This window comes from Rhinopithecus bieti, unplaced genomic scaffold (assembly GCF_001698545.2).
Source record: "Rhinopithecus bieti isolate Rb0 unplaced genomic scaffold, ASM169854v2 scaffold_25291, whole genome shotgun sequence".
In the NCBI taxonomy this organism is placed as follows: domain Eukaryota; kingdom Metazoa; phylum Chordata; class Mammalia; order Primates; family Cercopithecidae; genus Rhinopithecus; species Rhinopithecus bieti.
The window spans coordinates 393106-409288 of record NW_016811667.1 but is presented as its reverse complement, the minus strand read 5'-3'; the positions used below and the strand labels follow the sequence as shown (position 1 = coordinate 409288).

Below are 16183 nucleotides of genomic sequence, written 5' to 3'. Positions count from 1 at the left end.
AAAAATACAAAAAGTTAGCTGGGCGTGGTTGCAGGTGCCTGTAGTCCCAGCTACTTGGGAGGCTGAGGCAGAAGAATCACTTGAACCCAGGAGGTGGAGGCTGAAGTGAGCCGAGATCACACCACTGCACTCCAGAGGCTGAAGTGAGCCGAGATCACACCACTGCACTCCAGAATGGGAAACAAGAGTGAAACTGTCTCAGAAAAAAAAAAAAAATTTCACAAGACGTCCTAGACACAAGCCTGTGTGGATAGAGAAGTGATTTCAAGTTAAGGACAAATAATCATAAATGCATAAAGAAAAAGTGAGTATGTTTACCTGACTTCAGGAGAAAATTTGCATTCAAGATTGAAGAGGTAAAAAAATTTTCTTTATTATAGAAGGAAATGCTTGCATTTGATAAACTTATAAGATATATTTTATTATAGGCTTATTATAAGCATTATAACATATAAGTATTTCATAACTCCTTATACTTTTATAGGAGCATAGCATCTTTCATGGGGATGAGCTGGTTAGCCCATAAAGTGAAAAGTTTTACACAAAATTACTTTTGCAAATCCCTCAAATCACACTTAGTAAAGGAACATGGTTTTGTATATACCATACCACTTAATACATTCAAACAATTCATTTTTACTTAATAATTGGAACACATAATGTTTCTTCAAATATGCATGAATGAAGCACAGCTAAAATTTTAAACTCTCGCCCACTAAGGCCAGTTAGACTGAATGACTGTAGTGTGGTATTGTAGAGGGGACAAACTAACCTGAAAAGCTAACTTCTGCTAAATACTAGAAAAAGATATCAGTTGAAATACCCAGACAAAAAAGAGGCACTGAGTGACTTCAATGCCTAAAGGAACCAGAGATGTGGAAATATACAGTGAATGGTCCTGTGGGTATCTTTCCAAACAACACAGGAACTAAAAAATATAATTGAATGTTCTCATTAATACAGTTTCTGGTAACCTGAGTGTTGACCCCATTTCTAGGCAAAGAGAAGTAACTTGCCCAACCCTGTTGTGAGGGAGACTCAAAGGTATTTTATTTCTGACCTAAATGTAGTCTCAAGTTTACTGCATTTCTGGGATGTAAGTACAGTGCAATAGGTAAGAATTTAAATCTGTTTGATTTTCATTATAAGTTACTAAATTGGCATGCCAGTTTATATGTGAATAATTTCACAGGACCTAGTCATTTCTAAGTAAAATGAAAATACCGTGTTTTTAAACTTCTATAGCTAAGGAGTGGTTCAAACACCAAGGCAGATGCTAAAGCTCTCCTAAGGCACATAATAAACAATAGGTATATGTTGGCTACAGATTAAAAGTGTTCATTTAATGGGGCAGATACAATCAAGAACTGGTGACTATAAACTAGTCACAGTGGTAACTTCAATCACAATCAACAGGCTCAGGGACTCATATAACTGTGTGGCTGACAGACTGAACAATTATGGAAGGTGTTTTCTGTGGTTGAATCAATCAGAATAGTAATAATGGTGGGATTACTGAAAAAAAATTAACCTGTACTATAATCTGGGGTCAGATTTTTTTTTTAAAAAAGGATATAAGCTGTATTCACGACAACATGTTAATTTCAGTAATCAGGCAGGGTGCATAGACTTGACAATTAATTATGTCAGCTCACGTTAAACAAACATTGGTTGCTAACATAAATTGACTCTTGGAAGGTAAAAAATGATTTGGTTAACAAATGGCTGATAAAACAATCTAGGCTTTGCAAGGCTTAGTGGTCCTTTATGAGCCATGACTTACCCGTATGGACTGGCACTGGTATAGGAATCGAACTCCTGATACATGAGCTTGCGGGTTAGACAGGAGACCTACATATGCCCACAATACCTGGATCTCCAGGGAAACTGGTATGAGACAGCAAGAAGTACAGCTGATAGCCTGCAGAAGGGTAAAGAAGCATCTGCTTGAATTGCCTGATGGTTGCCTATAGTCAATCACCATGCATTAAGCCGTTGTTTCTCAAGCATTATTCAGTAACAAGGAAGGGCAATGTAGCTTAGTGGAAAAACACAAAAGTTCACCATAAGACTATGTTATTATTCCTGATCTTTTTTTTTTAGACAAAGTCTCACACTGTCGCCCAGCTGGAGTGCAGGGGCACAGTCTCGGCTCACTACAACCTCTGCCTCCCAGGTTCAAGCGATTCTCCTGCCTCAGCCTCCCGAGTAGCTGGGATTACAGGCATCCACCACTACATCTAATATTTTTTTTTGTATTTTCAGTACAGACAAGGTTTCACCATGTTGGCCAGGCTGGTCTTGAACTCCTCACATTGTGATTTGCCCGCCTTGGCCTTCCAAAGTGCTGGGATTACAGGCGTGAGCCACCATGCCCGACCTTTGATCTTTTTTTTTTTGAGATGGAGTCTTGCTGTGTTGCCCAGGCTGGAGTACAGTGGTGTGATTTCAGTTCACTGCAACCTCTGCCTCCTGGATTCAAGCGATTCTCCTGCCTCAGCCTCCCCAGTAGCTGAGATGCCTGCCAATACATCTGGCTAATTTTTGTATTTTTAGTAGAGACAGGGTTTCACCATGTTGGTGAGTCTGGTCTCGAACTCCTGACCTCAAGTGATCTGCCTGCCTCAGCCTTCCAAAGTGCTGGGATTACAGGTGTGAGGCACAGCACCTGGCTTCATTGATTAATTTAGATAAGTTACTGAGTAACTGGCTTGAGCAGATCATGTGGCTAAAGTAAAGGACTTGAACACAGGAGCAGTGTAAAGTCAAAGATGATATCTAAGGGTTAGATTATGAAGTGCATCCAAGTAGTCTGTTTGGAAGCCATCAGAGAACCTCGAAAGTTTCTAGAATAGAAACATGGTATACCTAATGCAGTACTCCAGGAGGATTAATTGTAAGACGCAGAAAGGCATATCATTCTATATGGTTTTGATTTTTAACCAGATAATGCATTTTCATGCAAATGATTGTAAAATATAAATTTTATAATTACAACAGAAAGAGTACAATTTTAACCTCATGAAAGTCTATGCTGATCAAATATTCAAGAATATAAAATATTTGAAATACATGATGAGATTTTTGAACAACAGAAATCTGTAGATTACTTGCTTTCGAATTTTTTTCTAAGTAAGGAAAATACATTAGGTATTTTAAACCTAACCTGAAATAATTACTTCAGGCTGGGAACAGTGGCTTATGCCTGTAATCCCAGCACTTTGGGAGGCCAAAGCAGGAAGATCACTTGAGCCCAGGAGTTTGAGACCAGTCTGAACAACATAGTGAGACCTTGTCTCTACAAAAAAATCAAAAAATTATCTAGGCATGGTGGCATGTGCCTGTGGTGCCAGCTACTTGAGGGACTGAGGTGGGAGGATCTCTTGAGCCCAGAAAGTTGAGACTGCAATGAGCCATGATCATACCACTGCACTCCAGCCTAGGTAATAGAGCAAGATCCTGTCTTAAAAAAAACAAGAAACAAAAAAAAAACCAAAAGGCCAGGCACGGTGGCCCACACCTGTAATCTCGGCACTTTGGGAGGCCAAGGCAGGCGGATCACAAGGTCAGGAGTTCAAGATCAGCCTGCCGAATATGTTGAAACCTCGTCTCTACTAAAAATACAAAAATCAGCCAGGTGTGGTGGCGGGTGCCTGGTAGTCCCAGTACTGGGGAGGCTGAGTGAGGCAGGAGAATCCCTTGAACCCAGGAGGTGGAGGTTGCAGTGAACTGAGTTCACGCAACTGCACTCCAGCCAGGACAACAGAATGAGACTCCATCTCAAAAAAAAAAAAAGAAAAGGGCTTTGAGTGGGCATGATTTCTTATACTCTTCCTTCTATGACAAATGCATTATCTACGGAGACAAGGCTGGTTTTAAACTTACTATCCGTGATTTACAAAGGGTAAAAATGAGTCTTCATCAGAAAGTGTATTTCTCTCCTTACTGAAATGTTGCAGTGCCTGTTGAGGATCCTGGTCCACCCTCCTTTCTGGGCTGGGTCAGCATTACCAAAGATGGCAACATGCTCTGGTCTGGGCCTTCCATGAAGAGTCTGATAAATCTCCTGCTGCAAGTGGCTGCAGTCTGCCTTCTTCAACCTGTAATTAAACACCATGGAGGCCGAAGTCCGATGCTAACATAATAATATACCCATATTAGTACTGTATATTAAACCAAACATTGGAAATAATATTATAAAATAGACCAGAGGATATAATCCTTAGTAGGTATTAACGACTGCCAGAAAACTCTTAGCAATATTAACACTATTTAGAGTAAAACACTATTCCTGACTTAGCATCTTCTGAAGTCATTAAAAATATAAAAGTTACCATATCAGCATATTCCCTACATATTCCCAGTGAAATTGCAGGAAATGATGTGGAAGCAAAGAACTACCTGAGCTTGCATCCAGATATTGCATTCACTCCAAACTGTACCTCATGTCTGTTAACAGAGCAACTTCCATTACCCTGGCTCTGTAAGAGGGTCATCCAAAGTGGAAAAGTGATGATCAAGGACATCATAACAGAAAAAAAAAGGGGCAGCATTGTAAAATGTATGTTCTCTTTCTCCCTTAATGCTATTTATTTTGTATTACTATCATAATGTGCAAGTCACAAATTTGTTTTTTTCCTCAAAAAATCACAGAGAGACAACTACGATTCCAAAAATGATTAACCATATATTAGTATATAAGTACCTCATTAAAACGAACAAAAAATTTCTCACCTTTGGCTAGTCTAACATAAGTTTGAAAGCCTTCGCTGCTTTTCTCATTAGGTTGCAACAGGCCACCCAGCTCTAAAAAGGATACTGAATAACTTACATCACCAGTCAGAGCCAAGAGTGGCTTCCCAACTATATAGCCAGGATTCCCACTTCTAGGACTGGTGATAGAAGCAGCTGTGCTCTGTTGAAAAGCCTGCAGAAAGAGTGAAGAGAAGTCAATTATGGAGGTAAGCATGCTTTCCCACCTCCCACTGCTTGGCTTCACCATATCCTTCCTTAAGGCAAGGCAATGCAGTAAGTGAGCTACACTGAACGCTCTGGCTTCTTTCCACAGTGTAGAATTTTGCTTCTTTCACTTTTCTTAACTCACTAAAATAAATCCTTCATGATCTGAATATTGAAATTCACAATATGCTGCTTTTACAAAGGATTACAACGAAGAACCTACTAAGGATCCCTTAACCCTGTTTCTCAAAAATTACTAGCAATTTAGCAATAATAACACAGCCTGGTTAAAATCTGAAGATTTTAAATGTAATTTAAAAAATACATATTTGATTTAACTATAGATGTTCCGGAGATGAGTTCTGAGAGACACAGCAGTTGGTTGATCACCTGAGGGTAGAGTTGAGAAAATCTATGCTGGGTTCAAAAAGAGGAAAGAAGTAGCAGAAAGCCAAATGGCGGTGATTAAGACTGAACACTTAGATTAAGTGGGAAATGAATAAAATGCTGACTGCCCAGAAATATGAGAAAAGCTAGTTAAAGAATTTTTGTAGGTGTTGGCTGAATTTATGATTCAAAATGACTATAAAAAAAGTTTTGATTTGAGATTGAAGTCCTGCTTTGTTAGGGGCCAGATAGAGAATTGGAGAAAATGTTGAGTAAACACTTGTAGGATAACTACATCTTGTAGTAAAACTATGGAATATTAAATGTTGAAGCCTCAATCGACAGAATGAACTAGGCCTTCATATTCTTATTCTATTTCACATGTATTAGAAAAGCAAAGGAACTATTTCTAACCCGATATTTCTTCCCCTCTAAATCCCCTATGAGAGAAGGGCCCTAACCCTGAAGTGAAGGATGAAGTGTTGCTGGAAGGAAGCGCCTGGCTCAACAGTCAGGTTGGTTTGTCCCAAACTGACAGAAACCTTCTGGATTCCAAAAGTCCCATTGGTCTCTATCTCATAGGTGACCTGAAATGCAAAAAAGAATCAATTAATAAAAAATAGTTATTGGGCCAAATATGTTTAGGACAGAAGATTTTCTGTCTTCAAAGGTGTTTTTATAACTAAATGAGGTAGACTGAAACAGTAATGTTAAAAATGCCAAACACAAATACTATGAAAGATAAAGATGATTTCATATTATATTTGTATATGAAAAAGAAACTGGATAGAGCCCTTTAAAAGGGTTTATGGGTAGGTGAGTTTATGGTAGGAATTGAAAGGGTAGAAAACATAAGTTGATTACGGGCAGAGGAAGGCAAGTAGAAACAGGCAGAGGTGAGCATGAAACAAATCTGATTTACTTGGCTCTCACAATGTTTGAGAATTAATAAAGATAGTTGCTGGGGATATAACAATTGAAAGTAACCTTAAATTTCTGAGCATAGTCTTTAAGAAGATGCCTTAAGAAAATTCTTACTTTTTTAGGTTAGATTGTTTAAAGAACAGAGGAATAGAAGTTGATTAATCTACTTCAGACTTTCAGATGATACTGACTGTGTGAAGAGAAGAAAATGTGGTCAGTCAGTAAGAATCGGTAACAGACTGCAGGTGGACAACAGAAGAGGTGTCAGAAATAATTTTAAAGTCCTGAACCTGAAATACTGGAGGATGTGGTGATGGAAATAACTGAAACGTGGTAGGGAGGACAACAGACTCAATTATTGACAAGTTTAATTTCAAAATTGTTGGGAATTGTTGAAATTCACAGTATGCTACTTTTAACAAGGATTACAACCAAGAATCTACCAATGCCACAAGTTTGCATTCCCAACATTGTTAAAGAATGCAGATGAAATTCAGTGGGGTCAGTCTGACACTTAATGGAAGATGAGGCACCTCTGGCAGTGTTGATCAACATACATCAGTCCAGAATCTGAGGTCAGTATCCCTACCTGGGAAACTACATTCTGACAAGTGTTTCCAGCCAACAGAGGAGCATTAGCCTGTGAGGTAAGTATTACAGGAACCTGGAACTAGCAATGAAAAGAAGCAAATAGTTAACTAAAACTGAAGGCGGTATTTTGTCTCGTATCTATTAATAGATATCATGCTAAGGTAAGTATTTTTCCTTCCCCTTGACCACCCTCTTTCTTCTTCCATCGCCAGCCAACAACTTAAATTCAAAAGTCTTTCTAAACCAGCACTTCTTAAAACTTATTTCTCAGAACACTAGTTCTGTTAAATATAAAACAAGGGTTCCATAGTCAAATAATTGTTAGAAATACTATATTCAGTATTCCCCTTAGAGATTAATAAGGCCCTTTAGCAAATTAAAGACTCCAGGTGGGGTGAGATGGCTCACGCCTGTAATCCCAATACTTTGGGAAGCCAGGTCAGGAGAATTGTTTGAGGCCAGCAGTTCAAGACCAGTCTGGACAACATAGCGAGATCCCCATCTCTACAAAATAGTAAAACATTAGCTGGGCGTGGTGGCACATGTCTATAGTCCCAGCTACTTGGGAGGCTGAGGTAGAAGGATTAGCTGAGCCCAGGAGGTTTAGGCTGCAGTGAACCGTGACCATGCCACTGCACTTCAGCCTGGGTGACAGAGCAAGACCCTGTCTCTAAAAAATATTAAGAAGCCCACCCAAAATATAGTTTATTTAACCCAATGTTTACAAACCTATCTAACACCTTATGGATCTTGGTTTCATATGAGGCTATTAATTGTATAGAACGCACTTGCAAAAGCACCATTTTAGATCCCTACTTAATTGTTGGCTATATCACGCTTACATTTATCTTTCAACAGTACAACTTAGACTAAAATTGCCTCAGATGCAGAGGAGCCAAATATTCTTTTTCCTTTTTCCTGGTACAACAGCATCATACCTCCATATTCTGTGGATCAGTCATGCCTCTTGGAACCTAGGAGAACAGCAGGGACATGAGTGTGCATCTACCTTACCAAAAATCACCAGAAGCTTATGGTTTCACATTACTAACAATAGACTTTGGCTTTTTTAGGGGGAGGGGAGAACTCAATATATTAGAATGATTTACTTCCTCTATTCCACCTGACTCTTCTTTACACTAAAATGCCAGGAAGTGGAGCCAGACAGGAGGGTGATAGACTGTGAAGCCTGTCTACTCTGACAGAGCTCTACTGAATAGCAAAAGCAAGAAGTTTGGTGAAATAGGTGTTTTCCCCCTTCCACCCTTGCAAGCCGATCCCATTAGTGAAAAGGGTGATGATCTCTTATCCTGGATATATATCCCCGGTTATTGCATTTGTCTTCAGATATGGTTTCCAGGCCCTCTGTCTTTTACATGGCTCCTGGGGATTCTGACTTCTAGTTCAATGCTCTTTCCACAACCCACAACAGTGAGACGCATGTTCACTTCAACTTCATAGTAGTGACAGTGTAGGGAGAGAAAGGACACCTACCTTTAAGACTGTGAAGTTATAGTAAGAGGCAGCATTGAGGGCTGAATCCAAGGTACAGCTACTAGCCAGGTTCTTGAAAAAACGAGTGCAAGTTGTGCTTTTACTCTCTAGGAAACCTTAAACACAAATAGTTAACAGAGTGGTACATGAGAAAGCCTGTTTTAAATTGAATGAAAAGGTTGGACTTTTGCTCTGGATTCACCTGCAGGATTGCTTTCAGCACAGAGTCCCCCAGCTCCAACTCCTGCAGGTTGTCTCAGCAAGCTTATTACAGACCACTTGGGGAAGTAAGTAAGAATGGGGTCCCCAGCCTGAATAAAATATGAAAGAAAATTTGTTCATAGTGAGACTGAACTAGACTACAACAGAAAAGAAAGAGTAGAAACAAGGTTAACTCAAGGGCATGATTACATGGACAGTACTGCCCTCCAAAGAGCTGACAATGGTTTAGCTAGCTGCAGCGTAGTGCTGCAAAGATACCTTGTCAGCTGTCTGCTATGAGAGTAAAAACCAAACCAAACAATCCCATCCCCTTCCCCAGGCTCACCCTGTAGAAAGATGGTGGTGATTGAGTTTGGAATGTTGAAGTGAATGATTCACCTCCAAACTCTGCAGCCAGGGCCTGGAAGTTGGTTGCATTGACCTTTTGAAGCTTCTGGAAATAGTTTAATTTTGCTAAAATGTTTTTTAAAAGAAAAGGGAAATTTAGATAAAAGAAAAACATGCCAAGTAACTAATTTTAAAAAATATTTTAATTGAAGCATAATATACAGGGTGCAAATCTTAAGTGCAAACTCAAAGAATTTTTACAAATGTATATACTTGTACTACCACTACCTAAATCAAGTTACAGAATATTTCCCCAGAAGGCTCCCAATCAATACTCCATCTCCAGAAATAACAATTCTGATTTCCATCACTTCTTAATTTATTCACAATCTACTAACTGAATTATTGTTTTAATATGAAGATCTGAGATAAGAATATGGTCAATGAATGCCAGTCAGTTTCAAGTCACTGATGGCCAAGAATGTGTATGATCAGCAATTTGTGATGAAAATAGGAAGCTCAGCCAGGCGTGGTGGCTCAGGCCTGTAATCCCAGCACTTAGGGAGGCCAAGGCGGGTGAATCACCTGAGGTCAGAAGTTTGAGACCAGCCTGGCCAACATGGTGAAACCCATCTCTACTAAAATACAAAAAATTAGCCAGGCATGGTGGCAGGCCCCTGTAATCAGAAGAATCGCTTGAACCTGGGAGGCAGAGGTGGCAGTGAGCCGAGGTCACACCACTGCACTCTAGCCTGGGCAATAAGAGTGAAACTCCATCTCAAAAAAAAAAAAAGAAAATAGGAAGCTCGATAATGCTCATGTCTGCCGCATATCAAATGAGTCTCTAACAGAATCGCACTATTTCCATAGGAACATGGAACAATTAGAGAGATTTATGACAATTATTTGATCTGTCCTTCCCAAATCTTCCTGTTTCCTCTAAACTTCAACTGACCAGTCCTAACAATGTTTCTATCTCTCAAGTTCATAGATTTGTTGCATTTTATTCCTTAAGCCTTATAATTCCTCCATTCAAGATTTTAGATACTTAAAAAGGGTATTTTCTGGAACAATTCTATAATTTCTATGATAGCAATGTATAAATCTACCCAAACTCCTGCAGTCTTCTCTTTATAGCACTTTAGAACCAGTAGAGAGATGTAGGAAAAGGGCTGTGATGCTGTCCCCTGCCCAGACGATGGCAGGTGATTGACAACACTCTGTCTGCTTTACTACTCAGGTGCTAAATTGAAAAAAGAACATAGGGAAACATGCCTCTTGCCAGTTTCATTCTTCATATAATTAATGGTCATTTGTACACAGTAAAAGAGGTTACAATACTTGCATCATTGAAAGCAAATAAGGATTCCATGTTAAATGAACCTGACCTTTATCCTCTGTGATAATGGATAACATCTTAATTATCTGACTTTTCAGCTTCTGAAAAGTCAGCATGAATGCAGCTCTCAATTCTGGGGCCTTTCAGACTACTCACTCTCCACGCGTCTCCTAGATCCTTCTTACTCAAAGTGGGGTGCACACATTAGTAGCTCCAGGATTACCTAGGAGCTTCTCAGAAATGCGGACTCTCAGGCCACTCCCCAGACCTGAATCAAAATCTTCATGTTAACAAGATCTCCAGGTAATGTGTATGCATAGTAGAATCTGAAAAGCATTGCTCTGAAACAGGTGATGCTGATGCTGCTGGTCTATGGGTCACTTTCCACCTCTGATCTGAAATCTTCAAAGCCTAACGCTTCCAAGAGCTATTTTAACATTTCCTTCGCAACTCATACCCTGAAAACCACATGGAAGAGATATTTACCTCATGTAAAATGCAGTTATTTGTATCTTTATAAATGAAATAAAAGTTAAGCTAAGAAAGAAGGTGAACTGAGATGGCAAAATATCTATTTAGCTATTTTTTCATGGCTTAAATGAATAAGAGAAAGTTAACATTTTATCTCTCACTTCGGTGCAAAGATATTGGCAGTAGTGATGGTAAATATAGGCTAAGTAGAATTTTTGCCTAAAATTTCTACCATCATAGATATTACATCTAAAAGAGCTTAAAGGTATTTAGATTTCTATTACAATTTCAGATGTCAAAGGAAGCCTACAGACCATCTAACCTAATCCCATGAGGAAATTTCGATCCTCAGAGGTAAAAGAGTAGCAAAAAGCCAGAGGGCCAGCTTGCAGAGCCGAGAGTAGACTGCAGACTCCTATTCCTGGTGTTTTTTCCCCACTCCAGCATGCTGCACAGACTTTGACTAAAAACATAATTTACTGATGATCATTATCAGTAGATACTTTTTAACAAATTTTATTTTATTTTATTTTGGAGACAGGATCTCACTCTGTTGCCCTGGCTGCAGTACAGTAGCATGATCACAGCTCACTGCAGCCTCGAACTCCTGGGCTCAAGCAATCCTCCCACCTCAGCCTTCAAAGTAGCTGGCACTACAGGCATGCACCACCACACCCAGCTAATTTTACTATGTTTTGTAAAGACTGGGTCTCGCTATGTTGCCAGGATTGGTCTCGAACTCCTGGGCTCATGCAATCCTCCTGCCCTGGCCTCCCAAAGTGCTGGGATTACAGGACGAGCCACCAGGCCTGGCTGTACCAATAGATACTAAGCACCATAGGGAAACAAAGATATGGTTCATCCTTTCATGGTGTTGACAATTTACCTGGAAAGATACGATGTTTACATAAACTAATAACAATATAAGAAATCCTGTAGGTTCTAAGAGGGTGACTCAAACAAAATGCTTTAGAACTTCTGAGGATGGGCTTACTTCCAATAGATGAGCAAGAAAACACTCATGGAAAATACAGGTATTTCAAAATGCAGAGAGAAAAAGGAACTATAGAGTCAGAAAGAAAAGCAAATACAAACTTGGGAAAAATACAGGGCATATCTTGAGGACAATGAGTAGATGAGTTCGGCCAAAGCAGAGGGTCAAGTAGAGAGTAATGCTAAAAGAGCCAGGAACACTAAGTTGGATCAAATAGGAGATTTGACTGGCCAGCTAAGAAGTTGGATGTTATTTTACGGGTAGTGGGAAGTAATGGAGGTTTCTGAGTAAGGAAGCAACATAATGCAATATTATAGAAAGATTAATCTAGTGAAGTGATTCTCCATAGCTGTGTATACTGTGTGTATATGCTATGTGTATATATGTGAGGAAGGTGGGCAAATAATCAGAACCAAAGGGAAACTTTTGTCTTTTTCAGACTAAACATGAATGTACACCCAAGCCTCATTCAGGGAAAAGTTCATTGATGTAATGAACCATAATTACTACTGGAAGTGGCCATATTCCTCCCTCAGGTGGTGTTGGTTAAAGAAAGTTCAGATCCACTGATCCCGAAGGAGTGTGCAGGATGGTGTGGGAGGCAGGAGTGGGGATCAAAAGCAGGGAGCCCCAGGTAGGTGCCATTGCAATAACCCTGGAGCATGCTCATAAGGCTGGATTTAAAAGGCAGTAAAATGTTTGGAAAAGAAGAGACAACATCATCTTTTTTTGAGACAGACTCTCGCTCTGTCACCCAGGCTGGAGTGCAATGGTGCAATCTCAGCTCAATGCAACCTCCACCTGCCTCCCAGGCTCACATGATTCTCCTGCCTCAGCCTCCCAAGTAGCTGAGATTACAGGTGCCCACTATCATGCCTGGATAATTTTTTGTATTTTTAGTAGAGAGAGGGTTTCACCATGTTGGTCAGGCTGGTCTCAAACTCCTGACCTCAAGTGATCTGCCCACCTCGGCCTCCCAAAGTGCTGAGATTACAGGTGTGAGCCACTGCGCCAGGCCACAACCTTATCTTAAAATGAAGTATTCACCTTGTTCCCTTTACCCTATTACGATCTAAATAACCACAAGGCTTCTGATAACTGCTTTCAAATTCAAGGCCCCCCAAACCAAAAATTGGTTGTTTTCTGAGACAAATATAGTTTTGCAAATCTTATTAACAGTCAGATGAAATCAGGATGAGGTGACTTCCAGGATGCAAGAGACATTTAAATCCATTTTGTGCAGGAACATTATTTTGCTTCATAGACATTTAAAAAAAAAAGATTAGCTTAATATCTTTAGAAATGTTATAGCCATCACCAGCAAATTTCTAAGTCCACTCACCATCCCCCAAAATAATCTCAAATCTTTATTGTACTCTACAGTTGTAGAGCACTTTCATATACAAAGCCAATGATATTATTTCTCACTTTGTAGTTGAAGAAACGGGCCTAGAAATGCTAAGGGATTTGCCCAAGTCTGTATAGCTGGTAAGGAAATGGCAGGACTGAGATCTTAATCCAATGCTCCTCCTACACTGTTGCCTCATGAAATGAAAATAAGGTTGGCACAGACTCATTTGTCAAAGATATTCATTCAAACATTATTTGGTGCTTACTATGTGTTAGGCACTGGGGATTCAGTTAGTATCCTCATGGAGATTGTAGTAAGTGGGGGATACAGTCTATCTGTGATTATCTGAGTTAAGAGGAATGATTAAAAGGATTGAAATTAAAGCTATTTATGAGTTTTCTGATCCGCAGCCAGTAGAACATAAAAAGTTGCAAATGTGACTGGTTCGCAGTGGCTCACACCTGTAATCCCAGCACTTTGGGAGGTTGAGGCGGGCAGATCACGAGGTCAAGAGATCAAGACCATCCTGGCCAACACTGCGAAACTCTGTCTCTACTAAAAATACAAAATTTAGCTAGTCATGGTGGCACGTGCCTGTAGTTCCAGCTACTCGGGAGGCTGAGGCAGGAGAATCACTTGAACCCTGGAGGTGGAGGTTGCAGTGAGCTCAGATCATGCCACTGCACTCCAGCCTGGTGACAGAGCGAGGCTCGGTCTCAAAAAAAAAAAGAAAAAGAAAAAAATGCAAATGTATTCAGTAATAAGAGAGAAAAGGCAGAAAGAGGGGTAGAGATTCAAAGGACAAAAGAAAAAAAAGTTTAAAAAAGAAAGAAATGGAAAAAAAGGCCAGAATAAAAGCCAATTCTCAGTAAATGTTAGACCAAGCTTGTCCAACCTGCGACCCACCAGCCGCATGCAGCCCAGGACGGCTCTGAATGCAGCCCAACAACACAAATTCGTAAACTTTCTTAAAACACTAAGAGTTTTTTTGCTGGTTTTTTTTTTTTTTTTTTAACTCATCAGCTGCTGTTAGTGTATTTTATGTGTGACCCAAGACGATTCTTCCAATGTGGCCCAGGGAAGACAAATGATAACACTCCTGTATTAGCACATGAGAACAGCCAACATGTTTCTACTCACAGTTGTTCACATGTACACAAAACTGCCTGATTCCATTAGAATCCATGAAAACTCTTGAAGGAAATGGGGAATTACTCCTGAAGATAAGAGAGTTGTCTACACAAACCCAGCTTGAAGACCTGTGAGGAAAGAGGAAGGAGAAGATATATTTAGAAGGGGCGGGTGCCCCTTCTAAAAGAGTGCCCTGGCAATATCGGCCAGATGCCAAAGAGAGGACTCCTTGGACACCTATAGGACGACACGAAGGTCTTATTCTACTGGCCAGCCCTGCTCTAGAGAATCAGAAAAGGCAGTTTCTAGGAAAAACCAAGGGAATGTCCTAGGAGTGGAAGTAGGGGCAGGAGGCACAAAGCCTAACTCTTCTTACATCCAAATGTTATCCATTGTAGGCTCCAATCCCTTTAGGATTCAATCTGAGCAACGAAGCTCACCTTACGCTGCCAGGAAGGCAGAAGGAGAAAACTGTCCTCGGATGGAGAAGATAGCAGTCCCTGTCGCAGCAGCAATTTATATCGCAGGCGCCAGGAGTCAAGTCACAGACACAGATCGGTAAGACTATGAAAGAACAACACAGACTGAGTAGGATGAGGATTCCCAAACTCTCCCAGGTGCTCACCCTCCTTCCGACAGCCCCACTCCTGCTTTGTGGCAGTTCAACTTTGCTCACAGAATTTTAGATCTCACAAGTAAGTTTCCACCCCCACAACGTTTTCCCTCACCTGGGAAGAGGTCCACAGTCCTATTCCCAGGCGCCGAGGGAGTCACGAGAGTAGGGACCACTGTAGAGATCCCAGGCACTGCTGGGCGAGTTGCAGTCGCCTCTGAAGAGGACTGGAGGGTTCCGCCATCCGTCCCTGGCTGCAGGTCCAAAGACGTGGGCACTGCCCCTGATGGGGAGGAAGAGGGCTGAGGCCGGACGCCATCGGGGAACATCAGGAGGAACACTTGCAGGAGCGCGAGCTGTGGGGTGCGCATGGGGCAGTCAGGGCCTGCAGGTCCGACGTAACCCCCCGCGGTCTCCAGACGCGTTGCCAGAGCGTGGGTGGGAGGAGTCACATAGCGTCTGACGACATCCGCGTGCCTCTTCTCATTGGCTCATGAGAAGAATGAGAGTTCTTCAGCCAATCGAAAGTGGGGTTGTTACAGCTCTTTCAGTGTCCTTCGGTCTGCGCCCTCCTCCTTAACGTGGGCCGGGGCGTGCCTTTGTTGCCTGGTAACCGCCAGTGGCAAAGGAGCCCTTGCGCCTTCTCTCCGCTAGGTGGCGGTAGGAGTTCGGCGGACGGACAGGTTCCGCGCCCACTTCGCGGCCCAGAGGACTGAGCCCGGCCTCAGTGCAAGGAAATCCCAGAGGCCAGAACTAGAATTGCAATTTTTTTTTTCAGCCCGGATTCCAATGGTGAGAAACCCTTTCTATGGAAGAATAATGTTCTCAGGTGGGGGAAACACACCTAAGGTCACCTACCTTAAAAAACAGTCTCCTCTAAATATGGCTTTTTTTTTTTTTTGAAAACACATTAGAAATAATGTTCATTCAGCTCCTTACATGTTAACATTGAGAAAATTTAAAACCCTAAATAAATGCATCAAATCATTAAAGATGGACTGCATGTTTTGTTAGAAAAGTGAGAGAAAATAAGAAAAAAGGATAGGAAAATGTGAGAAAATAGGCAGATAATGAATAAAAAAAAGAAACATTGTCTAGAACGTGAGAAAATAAGATGGAGGAATGGAACTAGAAGATTTTTTTTCCGTGTTAATGGCAAAATTTTTAAGCCTCTCTAAGAGGTTTTTGTTCTTCCCAGGAATGGCGTGCCTCTTCTGATTCCCCACAGCAGCGCGGGCCATTTGACTTTCCTGCAGTATTGGAAATGTACCATAGCTGCACTGTCCAGCATGGTAGTCGCCGGCCTTATGTGGCAATTGTGCGCTTGAAATGTGGCTAGTGTGACTGAGGAGCTGTTTTTTTTTTTTTTTTTTTTTTTTT

At 40.9% G+C, this 16183-nt stretch overlaps 1 protein-coding gene across 4 annotated transcripts in view; it reads right to left on the bottom strand.

The window, feature by feature from the left end:
- Positions 1 to 15418, bottom strand: part of TCTN3 (tectonic family member 3) — a 30235-nt gene extending 14817 nt beyond the window's left edge. The window contains exons 1-13 of one of the 4 annotated variants that reach the window (XM_017894607.1): positions 14919 to 15418; positions 14631 to 14754; positions 14200 to 14318; positions 8903 to 9030; positions 8558 to 8666; positions 8356 to 8471; positions 7800 to 7835; positions 6860 to 6940; positions 5808 to 5933; positions 4820 to 4927; positions 4402 to 4496; positions 3947 to 4100; positions 1784 to 1921 (exon numbers count right to left, since the gene is read on the bottom strand). In XM_017894607.1, coding sequence (XP_017750096.1) covers positions 1784 to 1921; positions 3947 to 4100; positions 4402 to 4496; positions 4820 to 4927; positions 5808 to 5933; positions 6860 to 6940; positions 7800 to 7835; positions 8356 to 8471; positions 8558 to 8666; positions 8903 to 9030; positions 14200 to 14318; positions 14631 to 14754; positions 14919 to 15174 — 1590 coding nt within the window. In that variant the 5' untranslated portion in view covers positions 15175 to 15418. Of the gene's footprint in view, positions 1 to 1783; positions 1922 to 3946; positions 4101 to 4401; positions 4497 to 4734; positions 4928 to 5807; positions 5934 to 6859; positions 6941 to 7799; positions 7836 to 8355; positions 8472 to 8557; positions 8667 to 8902; positions 9031 to 14199; positions 14319 to 14630; positions 14755 to 14918 lie in introns of those variants that run through there. The other 3 variants (XM_017894608.1, XM_017894609.1, XM_017894610.1) reach the window with 3 other exon arrangements.
- Between the last annotated feature and the right edge of the window lie 765 nt (positions 15419 to 16183).